Raw genomic sequence first — 14,013 nt, forward strand, 5'->3', positions numbered from 1 at the left:
TGAGAAGGTCTCGGCGGCCGGCGGCCCCTCAATGTCCGTGGACAGCTGTCTCTTCAGCTTGTTGCGGCGGTTCTGGAACCAGATCTTGACCTGGGTCTCTGTGAGCTGCAGGGAGCTGGCGAGGCACGCTCTCTCCGAGCTGCTCAGATACCGCTTCATGTCAAAAGTCGCCTCCAGCTGAAATATCTGTCTCTTGGAGAAGATGGTGCGCGTCTTCTTCTTCACCATAGCTCTGGCGTCCACCGTGGCCTGCTGCTGTCGCTGCTGCTGCTCGGACGCGTCCTGGGCGCTGGGTGAACTTTGCGTACCTGGACAGGAACCAGCGGCCCGCGGAGGTGTGTTTTCCCGTCGGTCTGCGCGATGGACTCTGGACTTCACTGTGAACGAAGCGACAAAACGTGCTTTGATGCAGTGGTAAAGTGAAACACACACCCCTGTTACTCCGTGCGCAATGCAAAATGGCTGCACAGATATTGAACCAATTAATAAAACATAAAATAAATAACGAGCCCCAGTCAGAAATCTTCATCCTTAGGCGATATACTGTCAGGAAATGTTTACTCATGATCTGCCTTTCAAAGCTGCTGTAAAAACAGCCTAACACTTAAGAGACATAGTAGATAAAGTCCAGTGGAGACACTTCCTCAGCCTCTTCACTGGTTTATCACTTATTAAATTCCCAGAGTTACCTGTGTTCTCTGACCCGCTGCCATGTCTCCTCCGGACGCTCCATACATCCTCATCCCGAGCTTGAAACCCATTCTTACATCCACTGTCCCTCTGCTCCTTTGAGGCGTTAAAGTCTCCGCTGTCCCGCTGCTTCAAGTTGAGGATGTTGTCAATGGTGAACGTCAAAGAAGCGCTCCGACTCGGGGCGTCCTCTTTCCTCATATTCCCTGGCATTTCATCTGCTCCTCCGAGATTCCCGACACACCGATGTCCCCGGACGTTCCGTGCACCATTGCGCCTCGGCTGCGAATAGCGCACAGAGCAGCCGGCGCGACGTTCATCACTGAGCCGGAAGACCGCTGTTTAGCAGCGTTTGATTGGTGAGGCTGTGGGGGCAGATGAGGGCGGGATGCAAATTTGCGTCTGGCTGCCATATTGTAGCTCTAAACACTTTCCTATCATAGGAACTTATGCGTGCATGTTCACTGCGCCGGGATACTGAGCGAATCAGGACAGTGCGTGACTCCTGTTGAGTTTCACACCTCGGAGTTGGCTTCACTGCGGGGTCACATGAGATTTCTACCACTGATATGGTTTTTGTTTCCGTATTAGCATCTGATATCTTGGCGATCCGGTTCTACAGGGTCATGAGAATTATAGGGCGCAAAATTCAGGGCTCACACCTCCTCAGTTCGATTCAACTTGTTTGTATATTACCAATTTACAACAACAACTGCCTCAGAGCACTTTACATAATCAGGTCTTGCACTATTATACGGAAAATCCAACAAATTCCCTCCAGGAAAGCAAAAGTTCACTTTAATGCAGTAACTTGTGGTGTTTGTTAGTTTCTCTGTTCATCTCGGTGGGTATCCGGTCATCCTCATCAAGTCTACAGTCTGAATTCATCCATTAAACGATTGGAACACCCGGTTTAAATTCATTAAACTCACCAGATGTAAAAGCTTAAGTCAGTTTGAGTCAGAAACCACAAAACAATTTGTGCATTCATTTTATTCACAGCTGATTAGTGTACAAAGTTCAGTATTAGAATCCTCATAAATAAAAACAGTCAAAGATGAATCACACAGGCTGGGCTGCAGGCAGCGACCACAACATCCAGCATCTCAAACACAAATGTCTTTTCATTAACGATCAAGTTCAAAAGAGGCAGTGCATAAGTTACAGGCTCAAACTAGATATAGTTGGAAAACAACAGACGAAGACTTAGAAAACCAGTGAAATCATTTGTGAATGTAAGATTTCTAGTGAGTTTGAATATAACCAAATACAGAAGAGCTTGTAAAGTTTGGCACAGAGATTATCTGTAAAAGCAAAGCTTGTAAAATGATGTATGTTTGTCTTTGTCTTCGTTGTGTGAACTTCGCGTTTCAGACACATCTGAGCAGTTTACCCTTTTTGAAACATCTCCATTGATATAATTTGTTCACCCTTTTTGATTTTAGCATTCCCAGATCTTCTACTGAACTTCGTCTTTTCTATGCTTTCATGTTCCTGTATTTGAGTTTTTTCATAGGTTTACAAAAGCTGGTGAATCTTATTTTGCCTTATTTGAGCCTGTATGCACGAATAATTTATGTGAAACCCAGGATTGGCAGCTTCAGTAGTCCAAAAATATCCATCATCGTTGCTACATTTATCAAAGAGTCTTAAAATGACTTGTATTTAAACTAAGCTGGGGGGAAATGGCTGATGAGGGGGAGAAATGATCTTGTTTAGGGTTTTTTAAATGGCCATAGTCTACAGTAGATCATCTTTAATCTACTGTAAATCTGGCTGTATTTGTTAAACTTGTCTAGAAACATCTAAGAAACGGTTAAACACAGGATGAATCATCTCCACTGCAGTGGAAGAAGATGAACCTGAACTAAAATGGACATTTTTGCAGCTGCATTATTTGAATAATTGGTGTCAGAACATTACGGTGGGTTTTCATGGCCTCACTTCCAGCCCTAAAGTCATCTGTGGTGTTAGAAGCGACCCCAGATCAGTGGGTAGTTAACTTGAAAAGCCAGCCACTGGTGGTCACATTCTCGTGATACAGCACGGGAACGCCAACGGCCCTCTGGGCATCGTAGGGGCCGCTGCTGGCGTCCACGTCCGCAGCAATCTGTCTCTTCCACTTGTTTCTGCGGTTTTGAAACCAGATTTTCACCTGGGCCTCCGTGCGCTGCAGCGAGGCCGCCAGCCCAGCTCGCTCCGAGCTGCTCAGGTAGCGTTTCAGTTCAAAAGTGGTCTCCAGCTGGAAGACATGACTCCGGCTGAACACGGAGCGCATCTTCTTCTTTCGCATCACCTGGAAAGCAGACAGATTTGGCTAAATGTAGTAGATGCAACTCATAGTGTAGCTTTAATGGCTGCAGGACATATAATTTACATGCATGGTGAGGAGTTTTAGCTTGTGCAGACGATTAGAGCAGAAGGTGTACAGTTTATTTTTTAGGTTGGGGTGTAGCCGACGTACGTTGATCTCACCTGTGTCGCAGATGTCCTCCCGAGAGAAGCAGGACGATGGAGCATCGCCATCCGTCAGACTATGGCCCCTACTTTCCTCCGGTACATCGTTCTCCTCCACCCGCCCCATTGAAGGTGGGGAATCCCTGTCTCTGGTTGGCGCAGGATGTTCACCTTGGTATGGTAGACCTACGAAGAACGTGGAAGAAACTACACACTGTTCAACCCAACCTGGTTTCGTATCCCTACAACGAGAAGCAAACTGAGCTCTTCACATTTTGCTCTTTAGCAAATTACGCACGTTCATGCGCAGTGTCCTCTCCAAAAGTCTAAATAAGCTCCAGGTCTCCGCTGCTGGTCAATCTGAGGCACTGGAGTGATTTGTTGTGTGGATGCCAAGCACTGTTGGCTCGTACCACGCTCATAACGGGGGAGTTGGGTGTTTTACGCACGGAGTTGAGGAGAGTTCCACTCGTTATTGAAGCACCAGAGTCAGATGTTTTGGAGAAAATGATGAAAGCTGAGGCTGCTGCAGCATTACTCTGGTCCAGGGGGTAATTCTACACGTTTACATCATTCGGATTATTCCACAATTAGGCTGCCACGACACCGGTAAACTGTTTTAATCCCGATTCAAACAGAGTTATCCGAAACAGGCTAAATGAAAACGATCATGTTTTCACCGCTTTGATCATTATAGAGAAAAAACAGTCTTGTGCACTCACTTCTGGAGCTGCCACACGCTGTGATGGCTGCTGTCCCCCTAATGTTCGGCCCCTCGGTGGATGTTTCCAGCTCCTCTGTGGACGCGCTCCTCAGCTGAAGCCTCTCTGTCTGTAGTTCGCAGGAAGTTTTCAATGTAAAAACACGAACTTCTCGCTGGAGGACCGAGCTTCGTTCTCATTTTGACTGTCTTTCCCAAAGCCTCTTAAAAATGACCAGATTTAGATGTTATAAAATCATTTATGGGAATATGTCTTATTTCCAGACAGGAGTCTTTTCTGCTCCGCGTAAACCATACCGACCAAATCCAGGAGAGGACAGCCTGATGCGTGCTTTTGGGAGAAATCTAGACTCCCCCCCCGACAAACTCTCTTGGTTAATCCGTAGAGAGGAAAAGAGGAAGAATCTCTGTGGAAAAACCTCGAGACGGTGGGGGTCAGAACCTCTGTGCAGGCTGTGCTGTGGACGCCTTGAGGGACGCGGAGTCCTGAATTTAGGTCAGATATGGAGCAAACTGAAGCAGAGATGCAGCGTTGTCCTCGGGGCTGGAGACGGAGAAAGCTCCATAAAGAATGACACACACACACACACACACACACACAGACACACACACAGTACCGCCTACTGGTTACATCTGTCCATGCACAGTCCATCTTTACGGGACGTTATAAACTAGGAGTACGTCTCCACTGTTACTTACATAATTAAAATAAAACTCAACTTCCACTAGGTTGCCTTTCCCATTAATGATAATCCTTCCATGGTGCAGCCAAACCAGGCATTTTACAGTTGGTTGACTTTGCCTTTTTATTTATAGATGTTGAATGTTGCAGCTGCCTTCAAGTGTTAAACTCTTCCAGCATTCATCACTTGAAAAAATTATTATTGGTTTATGAATATTAAATTAGGCTTAAAGGACCAGTCCGTGATTTAAAGTCCAGCACTGGGCCTAAAACAGTATCTCACTTTCAAAGTGACAGTGAAATCACATCACTGTGAAGAAATCATTCAGAAGCCTAACGTGAACACTGGAGTGTAGGTGAAATCATGGACTGGCAGTGTGCTCCAGTTAATGGGTTAGTTAATGCTTGGCTTCTGTGCACAGCAGAGTAAAACACCACAGCATTTTGAGCCGTAATAGGGTTGAAACTTTCATCTGTAAGCAGCCTTGAACAATTCCCCATGAACATTCCAGGCTGCACGTTTTCAGGCTGTTGATCAACTCTTCTCTGCTGATTTTAGCATAGAAAGGACGACAAGACGCTGCAGTGAACAGAAGAATATTATAACATCCTCGTGCAGAAATACTGTATAATGTGGCAGAAACCTTTTCTCTCATTTTTAATATTGTATATCATGCTGGTCTCAGGTCAGTAAAACTGCTTAGATGTCTTTATAATCAAACTTCAAGAATTCTGGATAGGAAATACAATACGCTGAAGTTTGAGAATCTTGTGCTCTGATATTCGTCTGGCGTTTGAAAATGCAAACCACTGGGTCAGCTGTTAGTGGAGAGTGTTAAAATGTGTTTATCCCATTCCTGAAATGAATAATCTCCCCGTTGTAACAAAAATGTGCAACTTTAAGTGCATGTTTGATACGTGCATGGAGGTGAGGAGGGGTGGGAAGGTGTTGGCCTCGGTATATTGAATGAGTTTTCTACTACGATATTTAGCAGTTTGTTAAAATAAAACGTACAATTTGAAGTTTAAAGTAGCAGAAAATGGAAATTCTAAAGTACAAATACCACAAGTTGTGCTGAAGTTAATTTTCACCATTGTATTTTTGTTTATGACTCCTAGTCTCTGCAAATGTTTTTCAATAGTATTACATGGGTAAAAAATGTGTCTACATTAGAAAAAAGGAATCTTTAGATTTTAATCCTAAAGTGTTTTAACACTGAAACTCAGCTGATCTGCTTCATCAGGACCCTGACATCAGATTCAAATGTTTCTGGGTCCTGATTGGTTCAAGCACATGACATCTCATTTTCAAAATAAAGCCAACGTCAGACAGTAAAAGAGCAAAGGTTCAGAGAATCGAACAAATCTATTAATGTCTCATGTAGGAGCTGTCACTGCTTTCTTTTCTCTACAGTATTTGGATGTTGGACACAGTGAAGTCCAAAAGTGACTCTTTGATCAAACTCAGCAGCTTTCCAGATGATGAACTAGAGGTCTGGGGTGAAGGTGTTTACAGCCTCCACCTGAAGTGGCTGGTAATGTTTTGAGGCAAAGTGGAAGCATATCGGGTCATAACATTATAAAAATTCTGAGGGCCCCATTTCACAGATGCTTGCATGAGTCTGCAAGAGTAGCTGAGGGGTCAGGGAGTGTTGAAAAGGCGCGGGGCGATGGGACATTCTGCTTTTACCCAGCAAGTAATTCAGACAGATGTGTCTCTGTGTCGCTTTGAAGCTAGAAATGATCTCATGCCCCTTCGACAACATTAACACGACACTTCCTTTCCTGTCTCGCTTCATCTTTAAGCACAGAGGCATGTTCAAAGTCTCCTGATTAATGATGGCACTGCAGCCTTATGAGGAAGATGTGACACAGTGCAGAAGCTCTAAATGACCTGAACGCCAAGAAGAACCCCTTTGTATTATGTACAAATGCAGTCAGTTTTCTAATTCACTCCATTTGAGGAAGGAAACATAATAATTGCTAAGTTAAGCTGCAAGCGCTATTTGACTAATATTTGCAATAGTGGGAGAAAAAATGTTTGCAAATGATCCATTACAAGTCCTCTTCACAGTTTTACTGATGTAGGTCACACACGCAGTAGCAAAGTGCACTCCAAGTATCGACGTTATGCAGAACGCCCCCCCTCTCAGATATACCACGCTATAGTATGTGAAATTATTGTTGTTTTAATAAAACCGGAGTATTTAGCACAGAGCTGTAATGAAGTAGAAGTACCTCAAACTGCACTCAGTCACTGCACTTCACTGTTATTTTGGTTAAATAGTCCCAGAGAAAAGCTCATCACTGTCCAGGCTGCTGATGACTGATTTTCTGTTTTCAGCTCATCCACAACAGGAGACAGATGGGTTTTCAATCCAGCATCATTTATCAGGCTATATGTCTGTCTTGTTGTATGTCTAGTAATAGTCTGAAGGGGAATCCTCCGCATCGTTATTTCTGCCATTATGTTGCTGAGGTCGAAGCCATGTCGTCTATATGAGGTCGGCAAGTTCCAGACCTCATAGGTCTGCCTTGAAGAGAGCCAGTCAACCAGAAAGCCCCGCTACACCACAGTGAGCGTGCAGCTATTGATGAATGTCTGATTTTTTACTCTCCTGCAGCTCCTGCTCACCCTGCCCCTCTAGTCTTCATAGTCAAAATGCTGGATCTGTACTTTTCAGCTTTTACACGTGCTGTTTCTCCTACAGGTGATGTCACATAGGTCAGTGTCTGTGTTTCCTACCTGCCCAGAAGCTCCAGAAAGAGCACTCCAGATTACATCCATTGAAAGCGACGCATACTTTTCCTGCTTTAATCCCTTTTAGCCCTCACCTCAGTGCACCCAAACCCCCGTTCATGGGGACAAAGCAAAAGGCATTTTGGAAGCTGTTTAGTTGGTTGCAGAAGCTTTTGCAGCTTCACGCAAAATCCTGTTAACAAAAACTAGCTTCTTGTTTTTGGCTTTATCGGTTTGTTTCTCAAGCCTTGACCTAAAACACATTCAAAACTCGGCTGGAATAAACTATTAATGCCTGTTTTTTTAACCTTTGAATGGCAGATTAACCCCTGTTAGAGGCAGCTTGTCAGTTCAGTACAAAGGAGGGAGAAGCTTGATATTTTAATCAAATTATGGTCTAGTGCCACACACCCCTGTCCCTTTCTCTGTGTCCGAAAGAGAGAGAAAACCTTCTTCACTGAAGAAAACTGGAGAAAATTCCCATAGGATTTTGCGTCATTTTCCTGTTTTTCCCTTTTTATCTTCACAAAAAGTGAAAACACTTCAAGGATCATTGGCTTTTTTTTCTGTGCACGCTAAAGCAGTTTAGGCTAATGAGGGCAGGTCCAAATCTACAGAGGCGGTGTTTTATCCCTCATGGGTGGGGGTGGGAAAGATGGAGCGCCTCTGATGGATCACAGGCCCAGCACAGGCTTATGGGACATCAGATCAATGAGAACACATCACCTTCCTTGTAATAGCACTAATGCCTCTAGCTGTGTCAGGAACCGGGGCCAAATGTTAATGCAGCACATGATCACTGGGATAATTTCAGCTAAATAATAACTAGGAAAACATAAAATAGAGCGTCTTCTCTCGAGCGCACGCCCTTTGACCCATCACTTGATTGTTCAGATGGTTTTACGCACAGATTTAAGTAGATCTGTTAGTTGTGAGAAGCAGATCAGAGGGACGTGGAGCTGAAGAGGCAGAGCGCTCTGGCTGCAGGAGAGGTCAGAGCACTTCTGTCATATTAGCGTCTACACAGAGTCTGTGTTTTTCATTAAGTCGTGCCCCTGAAGGCCAGCTGAGAGCGCACAGGCTGTTGGAGCTGCAGGGCCCTCTACTGCTACACCCCATTTAAGGATGGGAGTTTTTCATTTTGGTAAAATCCACTTTACAAAGTATTAACTTCGAACAGCAGTTTATATTATTTCTTGTGAACTCTGTTGTGAAAGCTTGCATTTTTTGTTCTGTAGTTAATTCAGGAAACTTCATATTAGAAATGACTGACGTGATTTTGAATTATTTTACAGTGTGGAAAGACCTGAATATTCTAATTTTCTTATATTTTTTCTGTCTAAGTCGTGTTTCATCTGTATTCAGTGTTTAAAAATGCTTTTCTCTGTCGATCGTGCCAAATCTCCGCCAAGTCTGATGACCATGTGATTAAACAAACCTGCAAAGGGGCAGGGCAAGAAAAGCCAGAAGCGGTATGAAAGAGTTTGTTTTAATGTTTGCCTGCAGGACATTTTTACAGGAAGTCGTGTTTTCTCACTCTTGTCCCCCAAGACCCCAGATTTTAGGCCCTGCAACTGGCCTGTAATCCAACCTGTAAGCAACAAGGTTACAGGGATTTTGAAAAAGCTTAAACTTTGGTCAATACAACTTTCGCGCTACAACTCCTGCGGCTCTGTTCACTCACACAGTCTCCTGTTTAAATTCAGTGTGTGCAAAAATAGGAAAAGACTTTCATCTGCTGCCTGTTCATGATGAAGGTTAATCTGGTTTGTATCAGTTGATGAGTTTTATTTGTTTATTCAGTGACAATCAGGGAAAAAAGTGATGAGCCAGAGAAGCAGGAAAATGTAGGCCATTGTTCAGCATGAATGCCGTGAAAACTTATAGAATCCAAGCCTAGAGAGTACATTTTAAGGTGGCTGTTCTATTACAGCAGTGCAGCATTTTATTACCAGTATTGACCAGGAGAGGGCAGCACAACAGTGTCCCAGAGAAACATTTGCATCATTGGGAGTTTTGGCAGTGGATGGTGGGGCGAAGCCAGTGTCCTTTGTGGGGAATAAGATCAAGGCAAAAACTAAAAATTCATAAAGACCCAAATGCCATCTAGAGCTTTGACAGAGCAGCCATTTGTTTTTGGTAGAAAAACACATCAAACCAGATTCTTTGAAAAGTCTACTTAGTGAGAAACCTCATTTTGGGGACAAACTGCTCTGGATGCTGCTCTAATGTCACACTTTGGTCACAAGATGGCAGTGTTACACTAGTAAGTCACAGCAGTCTGTGCTCAGTTGTGGTTCAGAGATTCCGATCACTTAGCTCTGAGGTGTAATGGAGGTGACAGGTGCCTTATTAAACACTTGAGATGATGGATGCAGGTGCAAAGTTCAAGAGAGATCAGATGATTAATATGAGGCTCCTTGGTGGAGCATTACTGGGTGTTTTGTCATGAGAGTCATCATACATACCAAATACTTTATACCATTGTACAGTCTGGAGGCACTTTGCTCAGACTGTATTTCTATGGCTACTTCATTATGTACAGTATAGTATATGATGGGTTTTCATCTTCAGCATATTGTGGTACAAAGCACTACTTTTACAATAGTATACTCACATTTTTAATGAAAATGATTTGCCACAGCCATATAAACATTATCTATATACACTGTCAGTTTATTAGATACATTAAGATAAACGGAGTCTAATCAGTCCCGTGATGCATCATGATGATGATGATGTTTGTGTTCACGCCATTTTAGAGGGTGTCGTTTGTGTTGCTGTAGAATTGTATTGTGTTATACTCATAGACAGAGGCTACCTCTCGTACTTTTCTTTAGGAGCAAGCCACAGCAGTTAGCTTGTGTCATGTTGTTTTGTGTCCATATGTTTATTTTTAAGCCATTTTCTGTCATTTTGCACTGATTCCTACATTTGTTTTTTTTATTTTTATTTTACATCTCTTAGTTTTGTTTCTCTTTTTGTAATGTGGCATATTGTCTTTTCTGTCTCTTTAATCATTTAGTTTCTCTTTATAGTGGTTTTGCATTTCCATTTACAAGTTGTAGGTCTGTTACATTAGCTCACAGTAACATGTACAGGTGTTCATGTTATTGTGTCCACTTCCTGTAAACACGGTTGGGCATCATAGCTGACTCTTTATTCTCGCTTTTTCCAGAGCTTTTGACCACATACCTGTGCATCTTCAGTCAACAGTGACATGGTGCTGAAAAGCTGCAGAGAAAGCAAGTAAGTGAACCTTGGTTTGAGATTTATTTATTTTGAATACACTAGATTGGATTAATGTGTTCTACTTGTGCAGTGCAGCTGTGTTATTAATCCTTAAACCAATATGTCAAAGGAGAAATGGCTTTGAATTTGGAGATTTAGAGACCAGCGCATCCATCACTTGCGGTTAGCGTTGTCATCACTAAGTTGAACCAGTGAGAGTTGGACGTTACCCAGCAGCACTATGACAGGGTCAAATGAGCAGCCAGTACCTCGGGGCCTGAGCTGTCACTTAAATAAACAGAAGAAGACAAATAGAGCAGTTTGGATATTGACTGGACCTGCAGTTTGCTTGGTGGATTTGACATCTGCCTGGATCAAAAAGCACCCATCTCTGGCAGGCTGGAAAATCATTAAGTGCGTGTCTGAAGTTAAGGCTGTGTCCAGACCCTTGTGCATAATGTACAGCTTAAGTCATTACAGGCGGACAGAGGGCTTCTTGCACGCACACAGCTTGTACTATTTTCTCTCCGCATCCCATCAATTCAAATTAGACGAAAAATGTCGCCTGTCATGAACAGAGAAAAATAAATTATTGCATAAGGCGATCTGTTGTAACACTTTAATCATAATGCAAATGAGAACAGGATGTTTAAAATTGCTGTGTGGGTGGCATGGACTCTGCAAGGAGTCCACTTAGGCGCGGTCATTTGCATTGCCTCCAGCTGTCTCTCCTCTTCAGCAGCCCAGGCGTCATCATGCATTAGAAAACCATTTTATTCTCCAGTGCAAAACATCCTAATTTAACAAGACACATATGCAAGATGCAGAACAGTTTGGGAAAGGCTCCACAGTTATTTTGGCTCCTTATAATCGATCACTCCTTGTGTAATATTTGCATCCTGAGGAGCTCGTTTGGAGAATTGTCACAATGCATCACAGCGTTTCAGTTTTATTCACTCTTGATCTTTAGGGAGCACAATACCACGGTGCCCTTTCCTTCCTTATCAGCTTCCCAGATGGTGCTGTGGCTCTCAGGCTAGATGCGCTCCGTCTCTTAGCTCCCCCTGCTAATGGAGGGAGTCATTCTGCCAGCTGCAGGTGTGTAGTCCCTTCAGCCTGGCTCTGACAGTGCAGTGAGGCCACAGGTGTCCAGTGTACCTGTCACAGGCTTAATCACAGGCGCTCACTTCTCTCACAGATGTCTTCTGTTTCTACTCTGCTGGCAGCAGCTGTGACGGCAGCGTGTTGGTATGTGTTACAGCACAGGCACAGATTAGAGAAGAGGAAAAAGAGTAATACTATTTTTGTTTGTGAAGATATAAGGTATAATTCTCTCCTAGATGCTCTTAATGTTCAGCGTGTGATTTCTTTTTTCTGCTTCTCTTCAACATCTGTTACCCTCCTGAACGATTCTGGGCAAACATTAGTTTTTCCAGCTGCCTTCCATCTCTTGTGGCTGCTTTAGACTATTGAGATTCCTCCTGTTAGCGGAGACACTGGCATCTCTTCTCTAATGGGTTTCCCTGCATGCGAGTTGTATGGTGTGTGCGAAATGGCAAATCTAGAGAGACGGCCTTCCTTTTTTTATTTTGAAGGCCAGACACTAATAGCTTGATGTTTACCATTTATGTTGCTGTTCAATTGAATATTTCCGGCTAACTTCACTGTAACTTTGCTGGAAACATATTAATGTGGTGTTATGTCATCTACATCTACTACACCATCGAGTAATGGGACCAGAAGTGCTAGCAGCGGGACTCTGGGGATGGCAGTGTCTTTCTCAAGCACTTTAGACTGAAATATCTCAGCTACTGAAACTTTGTGCAGACATTAGTGGAAGAATCTCACTTTGAGGTGAAACCATGTGGTTGAAATTGTTTTTATAATTTAGAATAGTAACATTTTAAACTGATTTCATAACATCCAGGTTTCATTCAGTCAGTCCTTCCCCTCCAAGACCTGGACTGGTTCTGATTAATGCTGTTTACTAGGGATGTAACAATATTTATACTTTTGCAATATCACAATTAAAAAATTTTGATACTCTCGTGGGACTGTGTATCTACCGGGATAAGGTTATTACACTAGAATAACTGTGTTCAGGTCATAGCGGATGCTCCATCATCGACTTTTGCAGCTCTTGTGTGGCAGCATTTCAGTTTTCTTGTTTCAAGAAATGACGCAAGTGGAAAGGAAACTGACAAACAGCCAGTGAGTTTTTAGTGTTGTTATTTACGTGAGGTTTCTGGAGAAATGATGACATTAAAATGGCTCCAAATCCATGAGCATCAGAAATAGCAGAGTGGATGTCAAATATATTCTTGTTGCTAATCAAGAAGCTCTACCTTCTATCAACCATCTGAACCCTGTGCTCCTGTAGCTGGCCTTTGTAGAAAGCACTCAGTGAGCACTGAGGATCTGTAGGGGTAACAGGCACAGCTGAGGTGCAGGAAAAATAGTTGTTGTCCAGAGATTAGGAGCAGTGTGAAGTCCCTGACCAGAGGCTTTCCTGCAATGAACCACAACAAAGCTCATAAGTGGGGATATACTTTTCCTCAGAGAGAATGAGAGACTAGTTTGCTCCTGATTGACAAGTCGATCTCATTAGTTAATCATTCAGATCAGTTGTAGCTTGTTGTGACTTCATCCTGTCCTGATGAGAGGTAGTAGATAACCTGCCGCCTTCTTCAGCCAGAGCAAACTGACATTCGCCGTATTGACGGGGAAAGCAGCACAGTCGCCTGATCCATCACTGATATCAGCAGCACTATGTTTCCATTAACAGCCGCTTTGTCTAATGAGAACAACCAGCAGTAAACATAAGCACTGGATTAAATTATGGTGAACTGGTGTGTATAATAATGTATAATGCATCAAACTGACACATTTAACAAGGACTAATTAATTGATATCAACAGGATGCCTTGACTTTATGTACTGTAGCACAGTAGCTGGTGTTTCCTGTGCTCTTTAAGGGGAGCTATACTGGTTTCCACTTTACTGGACAGGTTTACTGGAGATGCTGTGAGAGGCTTTAAAGGAAGAATTGGGATTTAATTTGTTGTAAATTGTTGCTTTTCCAAGTGATCTGAAGATTGTTTGTGTGGCTTTCCTGCAATCAGAGTAGTTTCCCTTCTGAACAATATTCCACCAAAATTTAACTGACCTAGTTGTTTAATATAATTAATATTTTCTTTCATTAGACTTTGAGATAATTGTACAGTGTGGTTGTTCTGATTGCTGTAATTAGCCACAGTCAGCACTGCAAACCATTTTAACTGTGTTCTGAACATCCGTCCCCTTTTTAGCCCGATGAAGATCAGTGGCTTGAATAGTCACTCGGTTGTGGATTTGTGGTTTAGTACGTTTGTGTTCAGACTTTATTGTTGTAGTTTTTGTTCATGCTCCATTCAGCCTGTGTTACCTCCTGAGTACGACGTTGCTATACGAGTCTCACATAATCAGAAAGTATGATCAGAGTAGACTTGTAGA

The 14,013-nt window shown here is 43.0% G+C and overlaps 2 protein-coding genes across 3 annotated transcripts in view; both read right to left on the reverse strand.

Annotated features, from left to right (window-relative positions):
• The window catches only part of LOC109974258 (homeobox protein HMX2-like), a 1,164-nt gene extending 193 nt beyond the window's left edge, over positions 1–971 (reverse strand). The window contains 2 exon segments of the mRNA XM_020624367.1: positions 3–377; positions 690–971. Coding sequence (XP_020480023.1) covers positions 3–377; positions 690–903 — 589 coding nt within the window. The 5' untranslated portion in view covers positions 904–971.
• Positions 972–1,766: 795 nt separating this feature from the next.
• LOC109974259 (homeobox protein HMX1-like) lies at positions 1,767–3,911 on the reverse strand. 2 transcript variants are annotated; one of them, XM_020624369.1, is made up of 3 exons: positions 3,446–3,911; positions 3,166–3,333; positions 1,767–2,986 (listed from the first exon to the last, which is right to left on the reverse strand). In XM_020624369.1, exons 2-3 carry the CDS (start codon positions 3,214–3,216, stop codon positions 2,678–2,680), a joined length of 360 nt encoding a protein of 119 aa, XP_020480025.1. In that variant the 5' UTR covers positions 3,217–3,333; positions 3,446–3,911; the 3' UTR covers positions 1,767–2,677. The 2 variants fall into 2 exon arrangements, with proteins under 2 accessions (XP_020480025.1, XP_020480026.1); XM_020624370.1 differs by having other exon boundaries at positions 3,870–3,900.
• Between the last annotated feature and the right edge of the window lie 10,102 nt (positions 3,912–14,013).

This window comes from Monopterus albus, unplaced genomic scaffold (assembly GCF_001952655.1).
Source record: "Monopterus albus unplaced genomic scaffold, M_albus_1.0 scaffold326.1, whole genome shotgun sequence".
In the NCBI taxonomy this organism is placed as follows: Eukaryota; Metazoa; Chordata; class Actinopteri; order Synbranchiformes; family Synbranchidae; genus Monopterus; species Monopterus albus.

Coding starts and splice junctions, on each gene's coding strand:
- LOC109974259 (XM_020624369.1), bottom strand. CDS start 3,216: ATGGCGATGCTCCATCGTCCTGCTTCTCTCGGGAGGACATCTGCGACA. Junction 2,987..3,165: donor GGAGGACATCTGCGACACAG/GTGAGATCAACG, acceptor TCTGCTTTCCAG/GTGATGCGAAAGAAGAAGAT.